At 32.3% G+C, this 21,116-nt stretch overlaps 1 protein-coding gene across 1 annotated transcript in view; it reads left to right on the top strand.

The window, feature by feature from the left end:
- Window positions 1-3,254: 3,254 nt before the first annotated feature.
- LOC145324891 (SET domain-containing protein SmydA-8-like) overlaps window positions 3,255-21,116 on the top strand; it is a 52,567-nt gene continuing 34,705 nt past the window's right edge. The window contains exons 1-12 of the mRNA XM_080167605.1: window positions 3,255-3,512; window positions 4,299-4,362; window positions 4,744-4,834; window positions 6,335-6,417; window positions 10,269-10,323; window positions 11,357-11,426; window positions 13,147-13,189; window positions 13,888-13,968; window positions 14,922-14,972; window positions 15,263-15,304; window positions 16,859-16,894; window positions 19,174-19,240. Coding sequence (XP_080023731.1) covers window positions 3,308-3,512; window positions 4,299-4,362; window positions 4,744-4,834; window positions 6,335-6,417; window positions 10,269-10,323; window positions 11,357-11,426; window positions 13,147-13,189; window positions 13,888-13,968; window positions 14,922-14,972; window positions 15,263-15,304; window positions 16,859-16,894; window positions 19,174-19,240 — 888 coding nt within the window. The 5' untranslated portion in view covers window positions 3,255-3,307. The remainder of the gene's footprint in view (window positions 3,513-4,298; window positions 4,363-4,743; window positions 4,835-6,334; window positions 6,418-10,268; window positions 10,324-11,356; window positions 11,427-13,146; window positions 13,190-13,887; window positions 13,969-14,921; window positions 14,973-15,262; window positions 15,305-16,858; window positions 16,895-19,173; window positions 19,241-21,116) is intronic.

The following is a 21,116-nucleotide window of genomic DNA, read 5'->3' as shown; positions in this document are numbered from 1 at the left end:
GGGATAAGGGATAGGAAACCTGGCCATAAATTAGGTCTCGGCCTGGTTTTGAAAGGGATCATGCAACTTTTACCATTTGCCTAATTTAATGACCTTACTGGCGGACGGCTCATATTGGCTACCGCTCTAAACCAATAGTGTTCTGTGATTTGGGCTTATTTTGTATCAACCAATCACCAATTGGCGGAGCCAATTGGTGATTGGTTGATACAAAACAAGCCCAAATCACAGATGGCGGAAATTTTAGAAGCAGACAATTCTTTAAAAAATAATGATTTCGTCTGCTACGAAAAAATAAATATAAATGGTGTTAGATCACATTAGTTTAATTATTAAATCTGCTTAGAGTTAAACATTAAAAAAGGGCCACATAGAAAAAACAAAAATAACGGGATTATTTTTTTGGAAAGAAGGTAGCTATGAATTTTCATTTGGTAGTTTATAAATTAGATGTTGTATATTGAATTTTAAAAATTTAGTACGGAGTTGATACAACACCTTCACCCTAATTTTTGTACAATACAACACAGTACAGATATATCATTACATTATATCCAGTATAGTATCCAAAGAACTTGATAGAATGTTACCCAAGTGCATATCTATTTATTTATTTTGAATTTTAATTAGCAATGAAATTTTCAAATAAAATTTTTACTCATTAATAAAAATGCAAATAATACAAACTAAAATCTGTCTGAGGGAAACCCAACGATAGCTTTCTGACAGTTCAAATTACCAAAGTAAAAGATAAAAAATTTTGGGGGAGAAAAAACTTCATTTTAACAAAAGCCATTAATATATAGGTTTATAAAAAGTTATGTTTTTTACTTTAAACTAGCTACCTGAATTTGATTCTATACTTTATCTACACACAGCTTTTTCATTAGCATTTTATACGAACCACTGCGCTATCCCAAAACTGGTTTATTAGGCTAGAAATAGGCCTAGGCTTGAAATAGGCCTGAAATAATATTTTCCTACGTTTCCCATCCCTTATCCCTGATTCTGCTAGGGAGGAGATAATGGTATTTTAATTAATTCACAATTATTATTTCTCCTTATAATTTACTAGATAAAAAAAAGGTTTTGAAAATATGTCTTTACTGCAAGAGCTATTAAGGGATAATACAATGGACCACATTTTGATGTACATTCTTAATTAAGATAAACAAATTTACCCCATCTACAGTTTATGATTCTTAGTATAAAGGTTTAAACATTGTTACTTTTGACCATCAAATCAAGATTCTTTTTTTTTACCACCAAAGCGTTATAAAAAATCTTTGAATAATTTTAAAGAAAATCATCAGTTATATAGAATAAACACCTTTTCATGATAATTTAACAAACACTCATGGAGTATAATATTAGGATTTTATTAACTTTTAAATTAAATTTGCCAATTTTAAATTTTAGAAATTTAACTTCAAATATCATTTGTTAAAATAATTAGTACAATTTATTCTAAATTCGTCAATTTTAGTTTCAAAGCTATTCTGTAAGTGCCTGTGTCTGTCTGTCTGTGATGTAGGAGGGTTAAAACTTTCGGAATAGTCCCTTTTGTGGCAACGCCCCTTAAGGGGCGATTCGTCGTATTGTTAGAATGGGGTATTCCTGTCCAGTTTTTTGTTTAATTTTTAACTAACGGTCCATCATTTATTACCTATTAATATTCATTCCTAAACAAAAAAACTGGACAGGAATATCATTCTCATTTAAACAAAAAACTCATTTTTTTATGCTAAAATGTGGTTTAATTTTGGTTTTTAATTTTCATTTATTTCCCGGCTATGAGCATTTATATCCCTGATATCAAGTTTCTTTTAATAATTAATAAAAATTCTAAAATCTTCCACAAAAAAATTAAAAATCTTCTAAAAATAACTACCTCCGGGAAATAAATGGGGTATTCCTGTCCAGTTTTTTGTTTAGGAATGAATATTTCTCACCCGAGGGAATAAATGATGGACCGATAGGTCATCATTTATTCACGAGGGTAAGAAATATTCATTCCTAAACAAAAAAACTGGACAGGAATATCATTCTCATTTAAACAAAAAGCATTTGAAATTAGCCGGATATCCGGTATCCGGCCAAAAAAATATCCGGCCCAACCCTAATAAATATGAAAAAAGGAGATTATTTTCTTTCTTTTAGTAATTAATAAAAATTATAAAATCTTCCAAAAAAAATTAAAAATCTTCTAAAATCATACCAGGGATATAAATGAGATACCAGGGAAATAAATGAATATTTACATCCACTATTTAAGGGGTTGTTTATATGGGAATGAATATTTACATCCACTATTTAAGGGGTTGTTTATATGGGAATGGCTTTTTATAGGTTATTTTAGGTTAAGTTAGGTTATATTGGGTTAGGTGATTGCCCCACAGGGTTAGGCAATTTGCCCCGCAGGGGCTAGAAACATGAGAAAAGCTATTGTGAAAAATACGAAGAAGCGCCCCTTAAGGTGCGTTGCCACGAAAGGGACTATACCAAAACTTTTATTATTATAATAGCCATTTCTGACACTTTTCTATCTGCTTTTGTAGCCTCTAGGGGTGGGCAAAAGAGATCAGGAAAATAGCCTTAAACCACCCAAAGACATTTATAAAGCTTCCCTAAAAGGTTTTATAAATTCAGACTAGGAGTTTACCAGATGTTTAGCTTTAAACAAAAATGATATTGCTTTACATTATAGGATTTAAATTTCAGCCCCTTCTCTTTTTGTTTTTAGGGACAATAGAAAGATTTAGAAAGCTCTTTTGTGTATAATGTGTGTGTGTGTGTGTGTGTGTGTGTGTGTGTGTGTGTGTGTGTGTGTGTGTGAGTGTGTGTGTGTGTGTATGATTTAACAGCATATAAGCACACACACACCTACACACACTCACACACACACCTACACCCACACACACTCACACTCACACACACACACATACACATAACAAACACACTCACTCACAGAAACGCACCTACACACACCTACACACACTCACACACACACCTACACACACATACACATACACATAACAAACACACTCACTCACAGACACACACCTACACACACTCACACTCACACACACACACATACACATAACAAACACACTCACTCACAGAAACGCACCTACACACACCTACACACACTCACACTTACACACACACACACACTCACACACACATTGACAATGCTGTATTTAGTATTTCCTAGTAAAAGTAAAATCTATTGATATTTAAGAAGCAGACAAAGCTTAAGAAAGTTGTTCTATATTAAAACTATTAGAATTATTTTTATATTTCCAATATGAATGAAGTTATTAATGGTGAAATTGAAAAGCCCCTAGAGACAGTTGAACAATGTGAAGCTAATGATAGTGTTGAAAAAGAAGCAGAAACAAATATTGTCAATGGAATTGATAAACTAGAAATTAATGTAGAAGTAGAATTGACTAGAAATGCAGCAAGTAAAAAAGTGAAACCCTGTGATGTATGTCTTCAATTATCAAAAGGTTTGCTCTGCTTAAAAGCTGCAAAAATATTTATTATTATTATCCTATTATATTAAGTTTAACTAAGGTTTTGTTTGTGTGTATTGAGTTAAGGGTAGTTTAATTTAGGTTTTGAAATGATTTAAGAATATTTAATTTCAAGATTTAGGTTTTTGGATGGTCTTAGACTATTTTTTAGGCCCTTAGAATCTATAGGCACATTTGCTAGTTTTAGATAATGGATAAAATGGATAATGAATAAAACTGTGTTGGTTTTCCCGGCTGCAATTTAAGATATATTACTCATTTAAAAAAAAATTCTATGGCTTAAAAGTAATTATTTGACATTTTTTGGACGCAACCCAATCTTTCCCACTTTTGTATTACTTTTGTAGGAACATGATTCCAGTGACGTCATATTTTTCTTTCCCGAAAAAGGGAAGGTGGGAAGAAAATCTCTTCAAAAGAGATAGGGAAAACCCCCTTTTCTCCCATCTCTTTTTTTTCTTCCCCCCTTCCCTTTTTCGGGAAAGAAAAATATGACGTCACTGGAATCATGTTCCTACAAAAGTAATACAAAAGTGGGAAAGATTCGGTTGCGTCCATTTTTTGTCCTGTCGTCTTAGAGACATCGAGTGGAAGAGGTGTAATTTTCTTGGTTGCTAACAAAGAAGGTGTTTAAAATTTCTTGTGATGAATGAATGGCATTATTTCGATAACCGTGCTTATTTTTCATTCTACTCTGCAACTTATGAAAGCTGTCATCTTTGTTATTTTGCTTGATTAACAATAATTTATTTTATTTAGGTGTAACTAAATGTAAAGACTGTTTGGAAGCTATTCTCTGTGATCTATGTATGCCAAAACATAGGTAACTAGATTAAGATCTTCACAACGGCACAGCCTTTGTGGTGTTGATAGAAAGCAAAGCGTGTTGTATAAAGCTTAGAATTCCTAATTGTGTAAGTTTCTTTACTAATTTTTTTTCTGTTTTTTTTTGGAATGAAGATATTTAAAATTAAGAAGAAGAATTTCTTTCACGGAGTTTGAAATTTTTTATATTGTACCTAAATTTTGGATCATGGAAAGAAAACGAAAGTAACAAGTTATGCCGTATTTTTACAGCTGCATTTCTCCTATTTCTAGCCCCTGTGGGGCAATTATTAACATCTACCCAATCTATCCTATCAAAAGCTACTGTGAAAAAAAAACAACGTTTTCTTTCCATGATCAAATTTTGTTTTGTTTTTAGATTAAAAAGATCTTGTCTGCCATGGAGAGCTGTGAAAAGAAAAGAGTTTGGCAGATGTCTGATTGCCTCAGCTCATATTCAGCCACTACAGGTTTTACATTTTAAAGTTCTATTGCGTTGGCTTCACCAGTTATCTCAAATTTATTTAATAGCCCCTATCATATGCCTTCCTCTGAATACCTCTAAAAACGCGTTCTCCAAAAAGTTCAGAGGACTATCACACATCATGCAATTTTTTCTTATTTATCTAGCTTTAGTAGGATGTTTATGTGTATATCCTTATACTAAAGTAACAGGATGTCTGTTTGTCTGTGTGTTTGTGTGTCTGTACCGAAGGATCTCGCTAACCACTGAACCGATCGGGTTCTCCTTAACAGGGTAGCTTCTTATAGGACCAGGGAAGGTTTATAACTATTTTGGGGGAGGGCACCACCACCCTCCCAAGAGAAATCGCACTAGAAAAAAATTACCCCCCCAAAAATTTATTTTTTAAAACAAAACAAAAAAATTCCCTCAAAATTTTTTTTTTACTTTTTCTTTTAAAATAATAAAATTGGGTTATTAAATTCGACTCTCCTCAAGTGCCCCTAGAGGCCTCTAGGGGCGTAGCCGCTAGTACAGAATACATGAACTAAATACAAGAAAATTATTAATATACATGTTCATTTTTCCTGCAACTGCCAGAAGCTGCATTTATGGTGTGCTAACACTTCCCAATGTTAATCACGTTTTCAAATCAATAGGAAAAAATTTTTTCTACAGCTTAAATGGTTTATTTCTCCAAGACACAAAGGGCGTAGGGTGTAAAATTCTCGTTAGGGGGTAAATTCTTTTGATTCTATATATTTCCAAAAACTTGGTGGGGAGTTGGTTCACCCCTTTACTCATAAAATTTATAACCTTATGCGTCATTTTGTAACTTTATTGTGAGGATTTTATGCGAAAGAAATAGCACAATTTACAAGATTAAGGTGAACCAGATAAAAGTACTCAATAATAATTATTTATATTGGCCATGGCACTATATTATTATTATGAATTCCGAGAAATAAAGATATGTAAGAATATTGATTATAGTACTCAAAATAATCAATTTTAGAGAGGGAGAGGACATTGGGCTGTTAACTACACTAGTTCTCAAAGCATTTAATAACGTTTTCTTATTTGTACATATTTGAGGACTTTTATTGAATTTTGATTGGTTGGTTTATTTAGTTGAGTGTCCAAACGCTTTAATTTTTCTATGGTAGATTTGTCTCAACCCTCCCTTAAAATAGTTATCTATTTCCTAGCCCTATAATAAGCTTCACTGTAAAGGAGAACAATATCGGTTCAACGGTAAAAGACAATCAACCTGTTACTTTCATATAAGAATAAACTTTTCTCGTATTCATTTGAATCCGGTGGATAGGATTAGGAACCGGTTCTCATCCATACGAAAAAACTATGTCTAGCATCGTATTATATCCAGCTTTCTACGAATATAAAAATGTACAATCATAAGATTAAAACCAGTTTTTTAGCCCGTGCCTGCATAATTATCCATTTATTGCTATAAAACTATGATGTAAAAGTTACAATACATTTTCAGATGATTCTGATAGACACAGCCGTCATAACAATACCTGCCAACAGACTTGCATGCATGGGTTGTGGCAGAGATGTCAATTGTAGGTAAGATTTGCTTCAAATATCTCATCTTGACTGCTTTGGACGATTGCATTCTTATTTTGGACCAAAAGGCGATGTATCGTTAACAAAAAAGCTCTAAAATCGGTGGTAGAACCAACAAACATTACCACTTTTAAAGTGTAATAACTTAATAAGCTGAATATTACCTAAAAGTTAAAACAAAATTGTATATGAATTTGTTGCAAAATTGCGTAAATAAAGAATACTTTTCAAGGACATACTTATTGGGACTAGATTGTAGAGATGCTTCTCCTAAAACATTGTACTTTGTTGTCCTATGAATCATTGTTCAAAAAATCAATCAGATGAAAAAGATAAATATAATGGATTATTATAATTTACAACAATCATTTATGTTTTTGTTGGCCCTAATTTTGACTCAACCCTATTATTTTGTGTCCATAATTTTCCTTATAACAGATATTATAATGTGTCTGTATAATTATTATAATGTTGGTGCTTTCCCTCAGAGTACCTATCAAGCTCAGAACCCCCCCCCCCCTATTTTTGAAATAAATTAATAATTGATTTTCCCATAGAATAAGGAGGAATAGAAATGAAAACCCTAAATGTTTCTGGGAAATTTGAAGGAATCTTTGACTTGCGCAGTAAAAACAATAATGATAAAGTACAAATCACAATGACTAGTTGGACAAAACTAGAAAAGCTTAATTTGTATCAACATCTAATATAAGAAACATAAGAGCGCAACCTAGTTTTATAATATAAATACTGAGACCAATATTTTTTTTGTAAATTTTCTTACATAATTATTTTTTAAGGCTTAATATGCACATTAAATTCATTTTTAATCCATTGTGAATAGGGAAGAGGAAGCTGGATTCTTGGCTACATGGCTTTTAGTAAATCATTGGAAAAGAAATTTATTTTGAATATTTTTTCTGGATAATTACTGAAATCATGTTATTTACTAACACCCTTGTAGCCGTTTTGGTCATTCAAAAGTTCCAATTTTACTTCAGGCTAGCCAGGCAGAATCTTCTACCTGGATTCTATTCTATACTTTATCTTCTTTGGATTTTCCCCATGTCTAATCTCTTCGGGTGACCCTATCCCTATAGATCTACCCTATAACTATTACAACATAACCTAACTTACATTGAAAACAAGGATGACAACATCTATAAAAGCGAAGCACTGAAACAGTAGGACAAACGGACATGAACAATTATATAGTGTCAGAACTGAATAATCAGAATATGAATGTATAAGAGTCGAAGAAAAATTGTAAGTAAATTTGTTGTAAAACTGCTTTATACACGATAATGTTTATGGACATACTTACATTTTAGGACTTGATTATAGAATTGCTTCGCTTATAACATTATACTTAGTTGTCCCAGGAATCAATATACCAAAAATCAGATCAATCGGATGATTAGATCACATAAAAATTTGTTGTTAAAAAAGTAGAAAATTCAACATGTTTAAAATGGACGTACAGAACTTTTGGTAATGAATATAGAGTTGCTACGCTTTCTAAATCGTACCTAACTACTAAAGGAATCACCATGCAAAATTTGAAATCGATAGGACAATTCTAACATGCCTAAATTAACGAAGCTATCCGTTACGGACAGACGGACCGACCTTAATTATAGAAAAGCTTCGCTTTTAAAAACAACACCCTATTTTCAATTTATTTCGGAATAAGGGGTGCGGGGGGTTGTGCTAGATTACGCGGAAAACTGAAATAATTTTCCTTATACCAGATAACTGCTTTTCATTTAGATACCTTATTTAATATTCAAAACAAATAAAAGGATTGTTGGTATAGGGATAAACCTTTTTAATATCCTTATACTAAAGTAACAGGATGTTTGTCTGTCTGTGTGTACCGAAGGATCTCGCTAACCGCTGAACCGATTGGGTTCTCCTTAACAGGGTAGATTCTCATATGTCCCGGGAAGGTTTATAATTATTTTGGGGGAGGGTACCACCACCCTCCCTAGAGAAATTAAATTTTTTAAAAATTTACCAATTTTAGAAAGAGAGTTCAACGAAAAATAAACGTCAAACGTAAATTTTTTTAACGTTTTCTTTTAAAATCCAAAATAAGAAATTGAATTATCAAATTCAACTCTCTCCTCCTCAAGTGCCCCTAGAGGCCTCTAGGGGCGTAGCCGCTAGTAATCAATAAAGTAAAACTAGTGGCAACACCTCTAGAGGACTCAAGGGGAACTTGAAAGAAGGATAAGAGACTAAGTCGACCCCTCTCGACTTTCAATTTAAGCATTCAAAAGAAAAAGTAAAAAAATCTTAATTACACTATGATTTTGAGGACAAATTTACATTTTAGGACTTGATGAAAAATATAGAAATACAGAAAAAAATCTTTCATTTTAGAATAATATTACTATATAGAGATGCTACGCTAGATATGATGTTGGCTAAGACAAAATATAACCAAAAAAGAATTACATCAAATTATACGAATAAAACTGTTATCTAATTAACTTTATAATGTGACATATACAATTGTTGATAATTGATTATCTTATAATTTGATAGAGATTGCAATAAAAGATAATAGTTATTTCTCGTATTGTATTACTAGAGGTGGCGTTCTAAAATTATTCCGCTATTAGCTAGATTGAATATTAATCTTTTTCTTCCATTGTCCTATCCCTGTTTAAAATATTAAAGTATTTCTTCTTTCTTTAAAATATTTTAGGATCCTAATATTTTTTATTTCAAATTATCATCCTGAAAGGGTTAAAATGTTTTGTTAGCTGTTAAGTTTTAGTTCAATATCCGACCACATTACACACGTATTGCTAGTATCAAATTATTTTAAAACTAAGTTTTCTTTTATTTACTATATTATAAATTTAAATTTTCTGTTTTATGAATATAAATTTAATACTTCAATATAATTCAAATAGCAACATGAAATAAAAAAAAGAATTTATTCTTCAAGCAGTAAAATAATGGGTAATATCGTTTTGGTCAATGGGAGTTTATTATGGATTATTGGAGCACTATGAGTTTTAAACATTTATTCCTTGGAAAACATGAGCTCATATATAGACATTTATTTCCTATATAGATCTGACATGGATCTTGAAGCAATAAAGCAGGCTGTTTTGTAAATGTTAAAAATTGGAAGAATCTATTAAATAAAAGTTATCGCAAATATACTTAGTAAATAAACGGCTTTCCGCGGATATAGAATGTACAATTTTAAGATTAAAACCAGATTTTTTTTCTTTTTTTCTCGTATTCATTCGAATCCGGTGGATAGAAACCGGTTCTCATCCATACGAAAAACCATAGGTTTGTTTGTTTATCTTAAAATTCAAAGATTTATGATTAGGGCAATTTTACCCTCCCCCCCTCCAAAAAAATACCACAAATGGTTTGGTGGACAATGAAACCAGTTTTTTTTTATTCTTAAGTTGTAAATAAATACATTTGTTATATATGGTTGACTAATTTATCTAAACAACGTTTAAAAACAGGTTTAGTATATAATTAACTTTTTTGAGTTAAAAAGAACATCAAATAAAAAAGGATGAAAATATCCATAAGTAGAGAAACGCAAAGAAAACATGGATGGACAAACGTATAAATTGGGTAATAGAGCAATCGTGGAAAAAAGTGAAGAATCATATTTTTAATAGAAAATTACAACACCCTTACCAGACAATTTAAATTTTTTTTGAAGCATGTATGTTTTAGTAAAGGATATATTCACACAAAAATCATCAGCCTGTTTTACATAGCAGCCGAAAAAAAAATTACAGACTGACGGACGACCAAAGTAAATTATATAATGGCTTCGCTATGACAATTTTAGTCTTTAATTTTAGATATTGCTGCCCCAAGTGTAGGGTACCCTTTTGTGGGACTGAATGCCCTGAAATGGTAAGATTCTTCCTTGTTTTTTTTATCAATCAGTTAATTCTTATATAAAAGTAACAGGATGTCTATCTGTGTTTATCGAAGGAATTTGAAAACCACAAAAATGTTATAATTCTCCTTTACAATATAGCATTTCATAGGCCCAAGGAAGGATTATAACTATTTTGGGGTGATAAACAACAACCTTCCCAAGAGAAATTACCCGTACAAAAAAAACCCCTATATTCTTTTATAATTTTTTTTGTTTCACCTCAAGTAACCCTAGATGTCACTAGGGGCGTAACCACTATTACCAATTACAACAGATTGATAGAATATTTGAAATATTATTTATGTAAAAGTAATAAATTTTATATTATAGTACATAATGCATTTTGTATAAATAGATATATGAACATAGATTTGGGGATTTATAAACTTTTATTGGTTTTCTTTTTTTTCTCTCAAAAATAGTTAGAATCTGATTTTAGAATATTTTTATTGAATAATTAATTATGAAGATAAAACAAGAAGGGTTATTTCCAATGACAATAAAGCTGATTTTAAAAATTAATCCAAATAATCTAGTTTGTGTGGCCAAGTTTTATCCGCTGTAAAACATTTTATGTATTTTTGACGTAAGCAAAATAATTGATTTAGAAAAAAATATAGAAAAAGTTTGTATCATATGCAATAAAAACAACAAAAAAACACTGAATTGGGTATGATAGTTTCATTTTCATAATTGGCTATCAAATTCAATAGTGTTGGCACAGTGCTTTAATTCAAAGAGCCAGTAGGGTAAGCACTGGTATCCACCCCCTTTCAAATAAGTTTTATAAATTTTTTCTATGCCTAACCCCTTCTGGGAACTAACCTATGAAGGGCTAACAAGCATCCAATATTACTAAATCTAACCTAAATTAAAAAAAAATTCCCTCCCCCCTCTTTAATTTTCAATTAATTTCAAATTAAGAAGGAGGGGGGGGGGGGGGATTAGTGCTCGCCAGGGTACATATTTAAAATCAAATAGAATAAGAAGAAATTGAATATTTAGGGTATCCATGTGCTAGAATGTGATAGTCTGAACCAATGTAAATTCAATGAAATAACTGTTGAGAATACAGGTATGTTGGTATGTTGAGAATACAGGTATGTTGGTATGTTGAGAATACAGGTATGTTGGTATGAAGCAGGGCTCGGCACCCGCACGTCAGCTGCCTGTAAGCCTCCAGGAAAAAAACATTTAACCATTTATAAAGCAGCTGGAAGTCTAAACCTGACCCAACTATGGCAATCCGAGGTAGTAAAAGTGGCTGACTCAGATTATGACGTCAAAAAAATTAACCAATGAGAGGCCACTATAAATTTTACCATTAGTCAATTACAGTGTATTCTGGACTCTCATTGGTTAATTATTTTTGACGTCATAATCTGAGTCAGCCACTTTTACTAGGATCTGGCAATCTCTCTTTTATTTTTTTTAATGCGTCCAAACGGGTTTTAATATTTGAAGCTTTATCGCGGCTGGCGAGTACTGGTATGTTTAAACATATTGGTATTTAATATTTGAAAATATATTTCTTTTTGAAAATCCTTATATAAAAGTAGGATGTCTGGTCCTACCCCAAACGTAAGAGTCCCAAACGTCAGAGTGGACAAACGCAAGAGTCCCAAACGCAAGAGTCCCAAACGTCAGAGTGGACAAACGTCAGAGTGGGACAAACGTCGGAGTGGACAAACGTCAGAGTGGACATTGCTTAAGTAAAACATCAGAGTCTATGCTATTTTAATTATAACCTAACCTAATCATAAAGAAAATGACTCTGGCTGCAGCACTCAGCACCCTGGCCTACCTAGCCGCAGCGCTCGGCCCCCTAGCCTGCCTAGCCGCGGGCGCTCGGCCCCCTAGCCTATAACCTAACCTAACCTAATCATAAAGAAAATGACTCTGGCTGCAGCACTCAGCACCCTGGCCTACCTAGCCGCAGCGCTCGGCCCCCTAGCCTGCCTAGCCGCGGGCGCTCGGCCCCCTAGCCTATAACCTAACCTAACCTAATTATAAAGAAAATATATTATAAAATCGAGACTCATACGTTTTACTTATAAAATGTCCACTCTGACGTTTGTCCCAAAAATCCTGCGTTTGTCCACTCTGACGTTTGTCCCACTCTGACGTTTGTCCCACTCTGACGTTTGGGACTCTTGCGTTTGTCCACTCTGATGTTTTTCCACTCTGACGTTTGGGACTCTTACGTTTGTCGTGGAACCGGATGTCTGTGTTCGTACTAAAGTACATTGCCAATTCCGATAAACCGATATGGTTCTCCTTTACAGTGTAGCTTCTCATAGGTCATTGGAATGTTTTTAACTATTTGTCGACTTCTCGCCCCCCCCCCGTACACCTCAAGTGCCTCTAGAGGCCTCTAAGGGCGAAGTAGCAAGTATAATATAAAAGTAAGGTTTCTTTGTCTGAAGCTTAACAGCTCAGAAATTACTATGTAAAGAAAATTTGGGTTATAGTCCTTTCCACGACATCCCTCCATAAGGGGCGATTACTCGTATTTTTAAAATGGCTTTTTATAGGTTATTTTAGGTTAGGTTAGGTTATATTGTGTTAGGTGATTGTTCCACAGGGTTAGGTAATTGGCCCCGCAGGGTTAGAGCCCCCCGCAGGGGCTAGAAATAGGAGAAAAGCTACTATGAAAAATACGAAGAATCGCCCCTTATGGCGGGATGTCGTGGAAAGGACTATACCCGAAAATTTTATTAATGTCTCAGGGTTGTTTTAGGCTATTTTACTAACCTCCCCTAGAGACAATATTGTTTTAAATAATTCATTTTTAGATTTGACGCTTTATAAGGCAGTTGGTGTTCTACGACTGTTAAGGTAATGACTTATGGTATAGCCTTGTTCAATGTTAGTCTGACACATTATCTAACAGGTTCTATGTGACATGATACCTTTAGTATGTCAACCACATCTACTTCTGGAAAAATGCCGTATAATAAATAAAAAGCAACAGGATGTCTAGTATATATATTTTGAAGCTTAATATATCACCAAACGCTTCAACAACATTGTTCTTTTTAAATGGAATCTTCTAATAAACACAGAAATGTTGATTATTTTCTTGGAAGATGGTGCCTCTACCCTCCCAAGAGAAATAGCCCCAAGAAAAAAAATTACTGGTTTAAAAAGATTTTTTTTTTATACTAAGATTAAAAGAGGAAAATAAACCCCTCTCTATCCTCCAGATAGGTTTAATATTTAAACAATATATTAAAATGAAGAAATATAAGAAATCAAATCGTTTTAGCTGCATTACAACAGAGCTTTATATTGCTTAAAAGATTAAATATAATTCCTGTATGGCTTTGAAACCGCTTAATATCCACAGGACAAGAACCTGTTCTCGACCATACTGAAAAAAATGTATCGCAGCGTTTTTTACTGAACTTTCTACGAATAATAAAATAAAAATTATAAAGTTAAAATAACTTAAATCAATCTTTTGTTTTCTACTTTTCTATCCGGGGAAAGCTGTCTATAATACAATGCGATAAATAACTTTATTATACTTTTAGATTAACGGATGAAGCTACTATAAGACTGTTAAATAGTTTAGAATCTCATCAAGAAGAAATACAATCAGATGATTCCATCAGGAAAATTATCATAAATATAAATTCAGTCGATGATTATCAACAGGAGACAGCGTAAAGTGGCACCAAAAAAATGACGTCATACAATACAATTTACCCATGGTAAACTTTATACTGGCCTCTCATTAGTTATTTCATTGTATGACTTCATTTTTTGGTGCCACTTTTCGTTGTCTCAATCAACAGTTTAAAATGCTCAAAAAACCTTTATTGTGAAACATACATCAATTAATAGTCTATCGATAAATTTTGTTATAAAAATCTATATATAACATCTTTACATCAAAACCAAAATTTATAAATACATATTGATCTCAAATACACCATTCACATGTGTTGTTTAGCCCCCTCAAACTTTTAAAACCCCTTTATATTAAAAAAATACATTAGATTACACCTTTAACACCTTTGAAACCCTCATTTGCCCCACTCAAAATAAAAAGCTTGGACGTCCCTGTATAGAGCAGCAATTTTAATCTAAATGGTGCTATTAAAATTAATTTGGATCTACTGCAGTTCACGGTAAAATATTGCTGGTAACGAATATTGACAAAAATTTGTGAATTTAAAAGGCTGCTAGCTGTTAAACGGCTGAATTTATAGATCATGCCCGCACACTGTTTTAGGTGGCATAATAAGGTCTACAAATAATCTGGAATAGTCATAAATCAATAATGCATAATTATCTCGCAGTGCAGAGAAATGCGCAAAAAAGGCCTGTTTTACGTGTCTTTTCTTTAGTGAAGCTATCCCTGTGCATTATTGGATCTTGGTTATTCCAGATTATTTGTAGGCCTTCTTATACCGCTTACAATGGTGTGCGGGTGTGATCTATACGTTCAGCCGTTTGGCAGCTTGCAGCCCTTAAAATTCATAGATTTTATGCAATATTCGTTACCAGCAATATTTTACCGTGAACTGCAGTAGATCCATTAATTTTTATGATTATTTTATAGAGATGAATTGTCAAACATTTGTCAGATACTACAGGAATTCCAATTTTCTAGGTAAAATTTATTTTTTTCTTCTTCTACTTAATATCTGCATATTACTAAAATGCCTAAAAATCTGTCAAAAAATTATGAGGACTTTATATTAACAATTTTTAATTCCTGCAAAAATTCAGATATTTTTAAAGAGATAGTGTTAAGTACATCCTATCAAGTTTAAAATGAATATAACTTGAAATTCACACAAAATGTCTTGTCCCAAATTTGTCTTTGTGTAAATTTTACCTTTAAAAACATTTTAATTATGTTTGATTTAACTTCTAATACTGATTTTTATTTTATTTTAGAGAAGAAATCACCAAAGCCTATGGAATTATTAAAATTAACAGGTATCAAATTAAAAATGAATTTGTGTTTTCCCTAAAAGTGCTTATTGAGCACAGAACCCCCCCCCAATTATTTTTGTCTTTGTTATTTGAAAATTTAAGGATGTTTTTTTGATGTTTGTAATTTAGCAAGGTTGACAACATCCATAAAAGCGAAGCTCTGAAACAGTAGGAAAGTTTGATCAATAACACTTATAGAGTGTCAGAACTGAAAAGCAGAATATAAATGTATAACTCTATAAAAAATAATAAGTAAATTTGTTGCAAAATTACTTTAATACAAAAAACTGTTGAAGGATATACTTATATTTTTAGGGATTAATTATAGAGATGCTTCGCTTATAACATTGGGCGTTGCTACAAAAGACCAACTCTACAAAAGACCAACGCCTACAAAAGACCAACTCTACAAAAGACCAACGCCTACAAAAGACCAACCCTACAAAAGACCAACGCCTACAAAAGACCAACTCTACAAAAAAAAAAAAAAAAAATAAAACAAAGCATTACATTTATTCAAGTAATGCATAATTAATTTATGTACATATTAATACAAGCACATATAATTTTTACAATTCTGATGTACAAAACTGGCATCTCAGATCCCGTCAGCTCTTATGACCAAACATGTACTCAGTAATTTAGGCGCGCTTGTAATTTGCCATTGTACTTTTTAAGTACTCAACTCCATTTTTGGTTTTTATAACTGCTCGGGCTGTACATTTATAAGTATTCTTTTGCCGGCAGACCCAATAAGGCATTAGATCTTAATTTCATGTTCTGGTACCGATGTTCGTCCTCTAGGCTTCTCTTTTCCTTGTTAAATATAGAAAAAAAACAGCTTGTTTCAGCCCCGCTTCTGCCATTTTATAAAAGGATTACCATTCGTTGCAAAATGTTTGAGAGTAATGAATTTTATCATTAAAATTGGAAGATTTTATCTCCAAAATTGGAAGATTTAAAAAATTTTCTTGGAAGATTTTCAAGCCATTATTTCATTACATTGATATAAAAAAATAGTTTTAATTTTTTCTCTCGTAATTGTGTCGTTTATAATCTAGTTAAAGCATTCATATATTCATTATATTATTTAATTTGATCAATACAGATATGATGGTACACCATTTGCAGCTATTGACCTTCCAGCTCTACGATTTTTTTAGGCGTTGGTCTTTTGTAGAGTTGGTCTTTTGTAGAGTTGGTCTTTTGTAGGCGTTGGTCTTTTGTAGAACCGACTAGTTGGTCTTTTGTAGGCGTTGGTCTTTTGTAGAGTTGGTTTTTTGTAGCAACGCCATAACATTGTACCTTGTTGCTAAAGGAATCCAAAAATCAGATAAATAAGATAATTGTATCACATAAGTTTTTTTTTATTAAAAAGGCAAAAAGCAACATAAGTTTTAAATTGTCGTTTGGACTTTCTGGTGTCGATTAGAGATTTGCAACGGACGGAAGTACGGACGGACCGACCCTTATTATATTAAGAAAAGCTTGGCTGTAAAGAATTAAAATAAAAATAGTAGTTTTAAGATTTAATTGCTAATTTGATTTTTTTATCAGTTACACAGTAAACAACAAACATGGCGGAGTTTACAGGTAATACATATTTTGAGATTGTTTATATAAAGCTTTGCCACTCCTTTTGTTGTCATCCTTGTTGAGGACTTATGCTTTATGGATCGGCTGTAGACATATTAAAGCAAGACGAACATTGAAGACAAGTAATCATTTGTTGTACGACCCTTTTCTTGAATTTATATAACTGACCATCGTAATGAGTTACACCTACATATTATTGGCCAAGACGTTCCCTTCTACCATAAAGGTTTGATACAGCAGTAGTAGGTTCTATTTTTAACGTCTTTAGTTAATACGTGGTTTGGGCCAAACCAACCGCTAAACCAATTTGGTTATATGTTTTGAGGGTATTCCTACTGGTACTTTGGTGGATTTTTAGCGTTTTCTGTGTTTCACTTTTAAAGGCTAAGATATAAAATCATTAAAGAATATACATACCAATATCAATAACCTATTAATTCTTTTTTTACGGTTAATTAAAAGTGGGAGGGGTTCCAACTGCTTTCAAATTTGCAACACATTTTTGTTGCATTAATTTTACAAGTTAGGGGGGATACAAGCATAAGTAAATAGGAGATTAATCAATCAAGACATCATATGGTATTCTGGTAATCTATTAACAGAAAAAATAATGTTGAAATGCAATTTTCATAGTTTATAATCGAATATAAATATGTATATCATGTGAAATGAACAACACTCTTATCTTTTTCAATTTGTCTAAGTAACAGGATATGTCACCGACTATCTGTCCCGATAGAAAATCCGCTAACCACTTAACTGATGTGGCTCTGCTTTACAGTTTGGCTCCTCATAGATTTATGGGAAGGGCACTACCACACTCCCAAAAAAATTCGTTCCAAGAAAAAAAGAACCCCCAAAGAAATTAATTTAAAAAAAATTAAAGTGGTTGGGGGGGGGGGGCAGTCGACTCCCAATCCTCCCCCGTCCCCCCACCACGAATAAATATGAAGGCCTCTAAAAGAGTAGCCGCTAGTATGTTGATATAGTAATATGGACAACAAAATATTGACCTATCCCTAGATCCCTGAAAAAGGGGATAGTAATGGTTGGTAATTGTAAATGACATGTCTGCAATTATTTACCTACAATATTACATAACCAGGGAATAATGGAACATGAATAGAGACAAATTACATATTTTTTACTCACAAAATGGATATAGGATACATCAAACGTGGATGTATTGACAGGAGAAAATTTGTCGTCAATTTAGTTTGCTAATATGAACATCATTTATAAATGAGAAGGGGAAGGGAAAGGGATTTCCTGTATTTTTTTTGTATCTTGTAAAGGAAAACTTTGTTTGTTAGTCTGTCTGTTTTGCTTCAGGGAACATGGAATTATAAATTTGATAAAGGTTTTGTGCTTTGCTTTTTATTTATCTCTCCTTCTAATATCTGCTCTATAACTCACTTTGTCCGTTTGATCAATCTTAGATTTTTCTGCCTCGTTAATTATGGAACTTTTCAACTTAGTATTAAAGATGAATTACTTTAAAAATTACTAAATAATACTGGTAAGTTTTAACTTAAGAATAATGTTTAAAAAACAAAAAAAATCTCATTCCTTCTCTAACTAAAAAGGACAATTTATTTTGTATGTTGGTATTATTAACAAAAGGACATTTTGTATTAAATGAACAAGCTTTTAGTAAGCCAGAAAATCTGATTTAAAAAATAATTTATTGAATCAAGCTTCTTAATGCAATGATAAAACCATAAAACCATATATGATAGATAATGTTTGTAATCTTAACAGATCTACAGTATAGATGTATATACAGTCAACTACCTCCCTTCATTTTTCAAAGACCTCTTTCGTCTGCTTCTAAATAATTTTCTGCTACTTAGCTGTGTTAATATAAGTGATATCATTGGTTGATTTTTAATCACCCAATAGGAAGGTGGCACAAGACGATGGCGATGGGGAGATACAGTTATTATACCCTTTCTCCCTCTAGTGTTTTACTCTAATGTAATCTTAACTATATTGGAGCGGAAAAAGTCTGAAATATCATAATTATAGAGTATCTCTGTAACAAATGATCTAAAAAATTTGCAAAGTATTATAATAACGTTTTCTCATTCGTTGGTTCAATAACTTTAGGAACTATTTTTGAATTTTGATTGGTTGGTTCATTAAGATTAGTGTCCAAATGTTTTAAACACTAAAAATATATCATCATGTAAGTTATCGGTCATTTTCTTATTCCTTTAGAACCCTGGAAGAAAAAATTTGAATTTGTTTGTAAATTCCTTATTTTTGTATTTCAGATCCATATTTCCAGTTGGAAGTCTGGTTGCACATTCCTGTCTCCCAAATATACAATATATTGAAGAGGTAACACACCAATCAATATAGAATTCGTGGATATATTAACAGTGAAATATTTTTTGTCAATTTAGGTTGATAATATCGAACTCATTTATTGGTCAGTTCTTTCACCCAGTAGGAGAGGATGGGATAAAGGGAGTGGATGGGATGGGGGGGAGGGGTATCGTTATATTAGCCAGCTGTGTTTATTAGAGTACATGAAAATCTAGTGCAATATCCAAGTAATAATATATCGATTAAACGCCATATTAGAAAACAGTTCTGAAAACTTTAGACAAATTTAAGCTTTTTTAGTGCCTATAAAAAAGGGGATACATTAAAAAAGTTTTAGCCAAAGTATCTTGAATGACGTCATATCATATTAATGGACTATACTCGGGATACTTCTGTCAAACGTTTTTAATATTGTCCCCTTTTTAATAGCTACTATATTGAGCTTCCTTGTTTTGTATTAGTTTGGCTAATAAATGTATAATCATACTGCCTGCCCCAAGTGGTAAAGACCCTTTGCGTCTGCTAGCAAATTGTTTTCTGTTCTTATGTAGGGACTTTACTGTGTTTATATTACAAGACCTAATAAAAAGTCGGTACAGGGCCTCCACCCTGATCCCTTGATACATAGAGCTCTTGCCCCCTCTATTCTTTTACTTTAATAAAAAAAATAACACCCAATACTAGAAAACAATTTTGAAAACTTTAAAAGCTCTTTAAATCTAAATTGGTTTGTATTAAATTTTGCAAGATTCATACAAGTTACTAAACGGTTTTGGGATATTTTTTTTTATAGATTAAAGCTTTCGATGGTTAAAATTTTTTCCTGACATACCCCTTTTCTCATTCGAATACTCAAATATCTAGGCCCTATTTGCTAGGGGCGCAACCGTTAGGGTTCAAAATGAACAATAAAGCATTATATCAACTAATTAAAAAAAAATAATTTTTGGTTTTCTTGGGCTATTATCATTGCTTACTAAGCCTGCCAGTAAGGATAAAACAGAGTTAAGGAGATTCTATGCGCAAAAAAAAACATTAAAATAAATACATAGTTTTGTCTAGACCACGATTCTAAATACCAACCTATCAAATAAGCTTTTAAAATAAGAATACACTTCAAATAATTTTTTTTTAGAACAAGTGCTTCAATTATTTGCAAAAATAACATTTATTAAAATCCAACCTTTTCTACATTTTGAATCAGTCCATCGGTACGTCCATAGGATAGAATTGACATATCCACTTTTAACCTTCCACGATGATGCCTGTAGCATTTAGGTATAATCTTAAAATTTTAGCAACTCTGTAATTATTACCTGAAGGTTTGTTTTATTATATTGCATTTTTAACCTTTTTAGTAGCAAAGCTACTCTATAATTTGAAATGTCCGTCTGTATGTCTGAAACGTTTTGGGGGAAACGTGATTTACTCGGCTCCTATTCAAGACAGCTGAAATTTTTAGTGAATATTCTCATTACATATACCCATCTAATCTATACATTGTTTTGTCCATCTGTCTGTTATTTGGGGTGCTAGATCGATTCCTAGATTTCCAGTTTTCGTGATCTCCTCAACTCCTTTTCAAGATACAGGGCTGAAATTTTCAGGGATTAATTAATTTTACAGTCTACATATTTTCACCAAGTTTTATTAATATTTTGTTTTTTTAATTGGGGTGCTAGATCGATTGCTAGATTTGTAGGTTTTCATGGTTTTTACGGTTCCTTTTAGGATTGACGACTGAAATTATCAGGGATTGAATATGCTCATGTTTTACATATTTCCATTAAGTTTCATTAAGATTTGTCTATTAATTGCGGTGCTAGATCGATTCCTATATTTTTAAGTTTTAATGAATATAAGGTTGGGTGATTTTAAAGGTTTGATG

The sequence above is a fragment of the Acartia tonsa genome, chromosome 7, assembly GCF_053477335.1.
Source record: "Acartia tonsa isolate MP-2025a chromosome 7, ASM5347733v1, whole genome shotgun sequence".
NCBI lineage: Eukaryota > Metazoa > Arthropoda > Copepoda > Calanoida > Acartiidae > Acartia > Acartia tonsa.
This window is presented reverse-complemented; position numbering and strand designations above follow the sequence as displayed.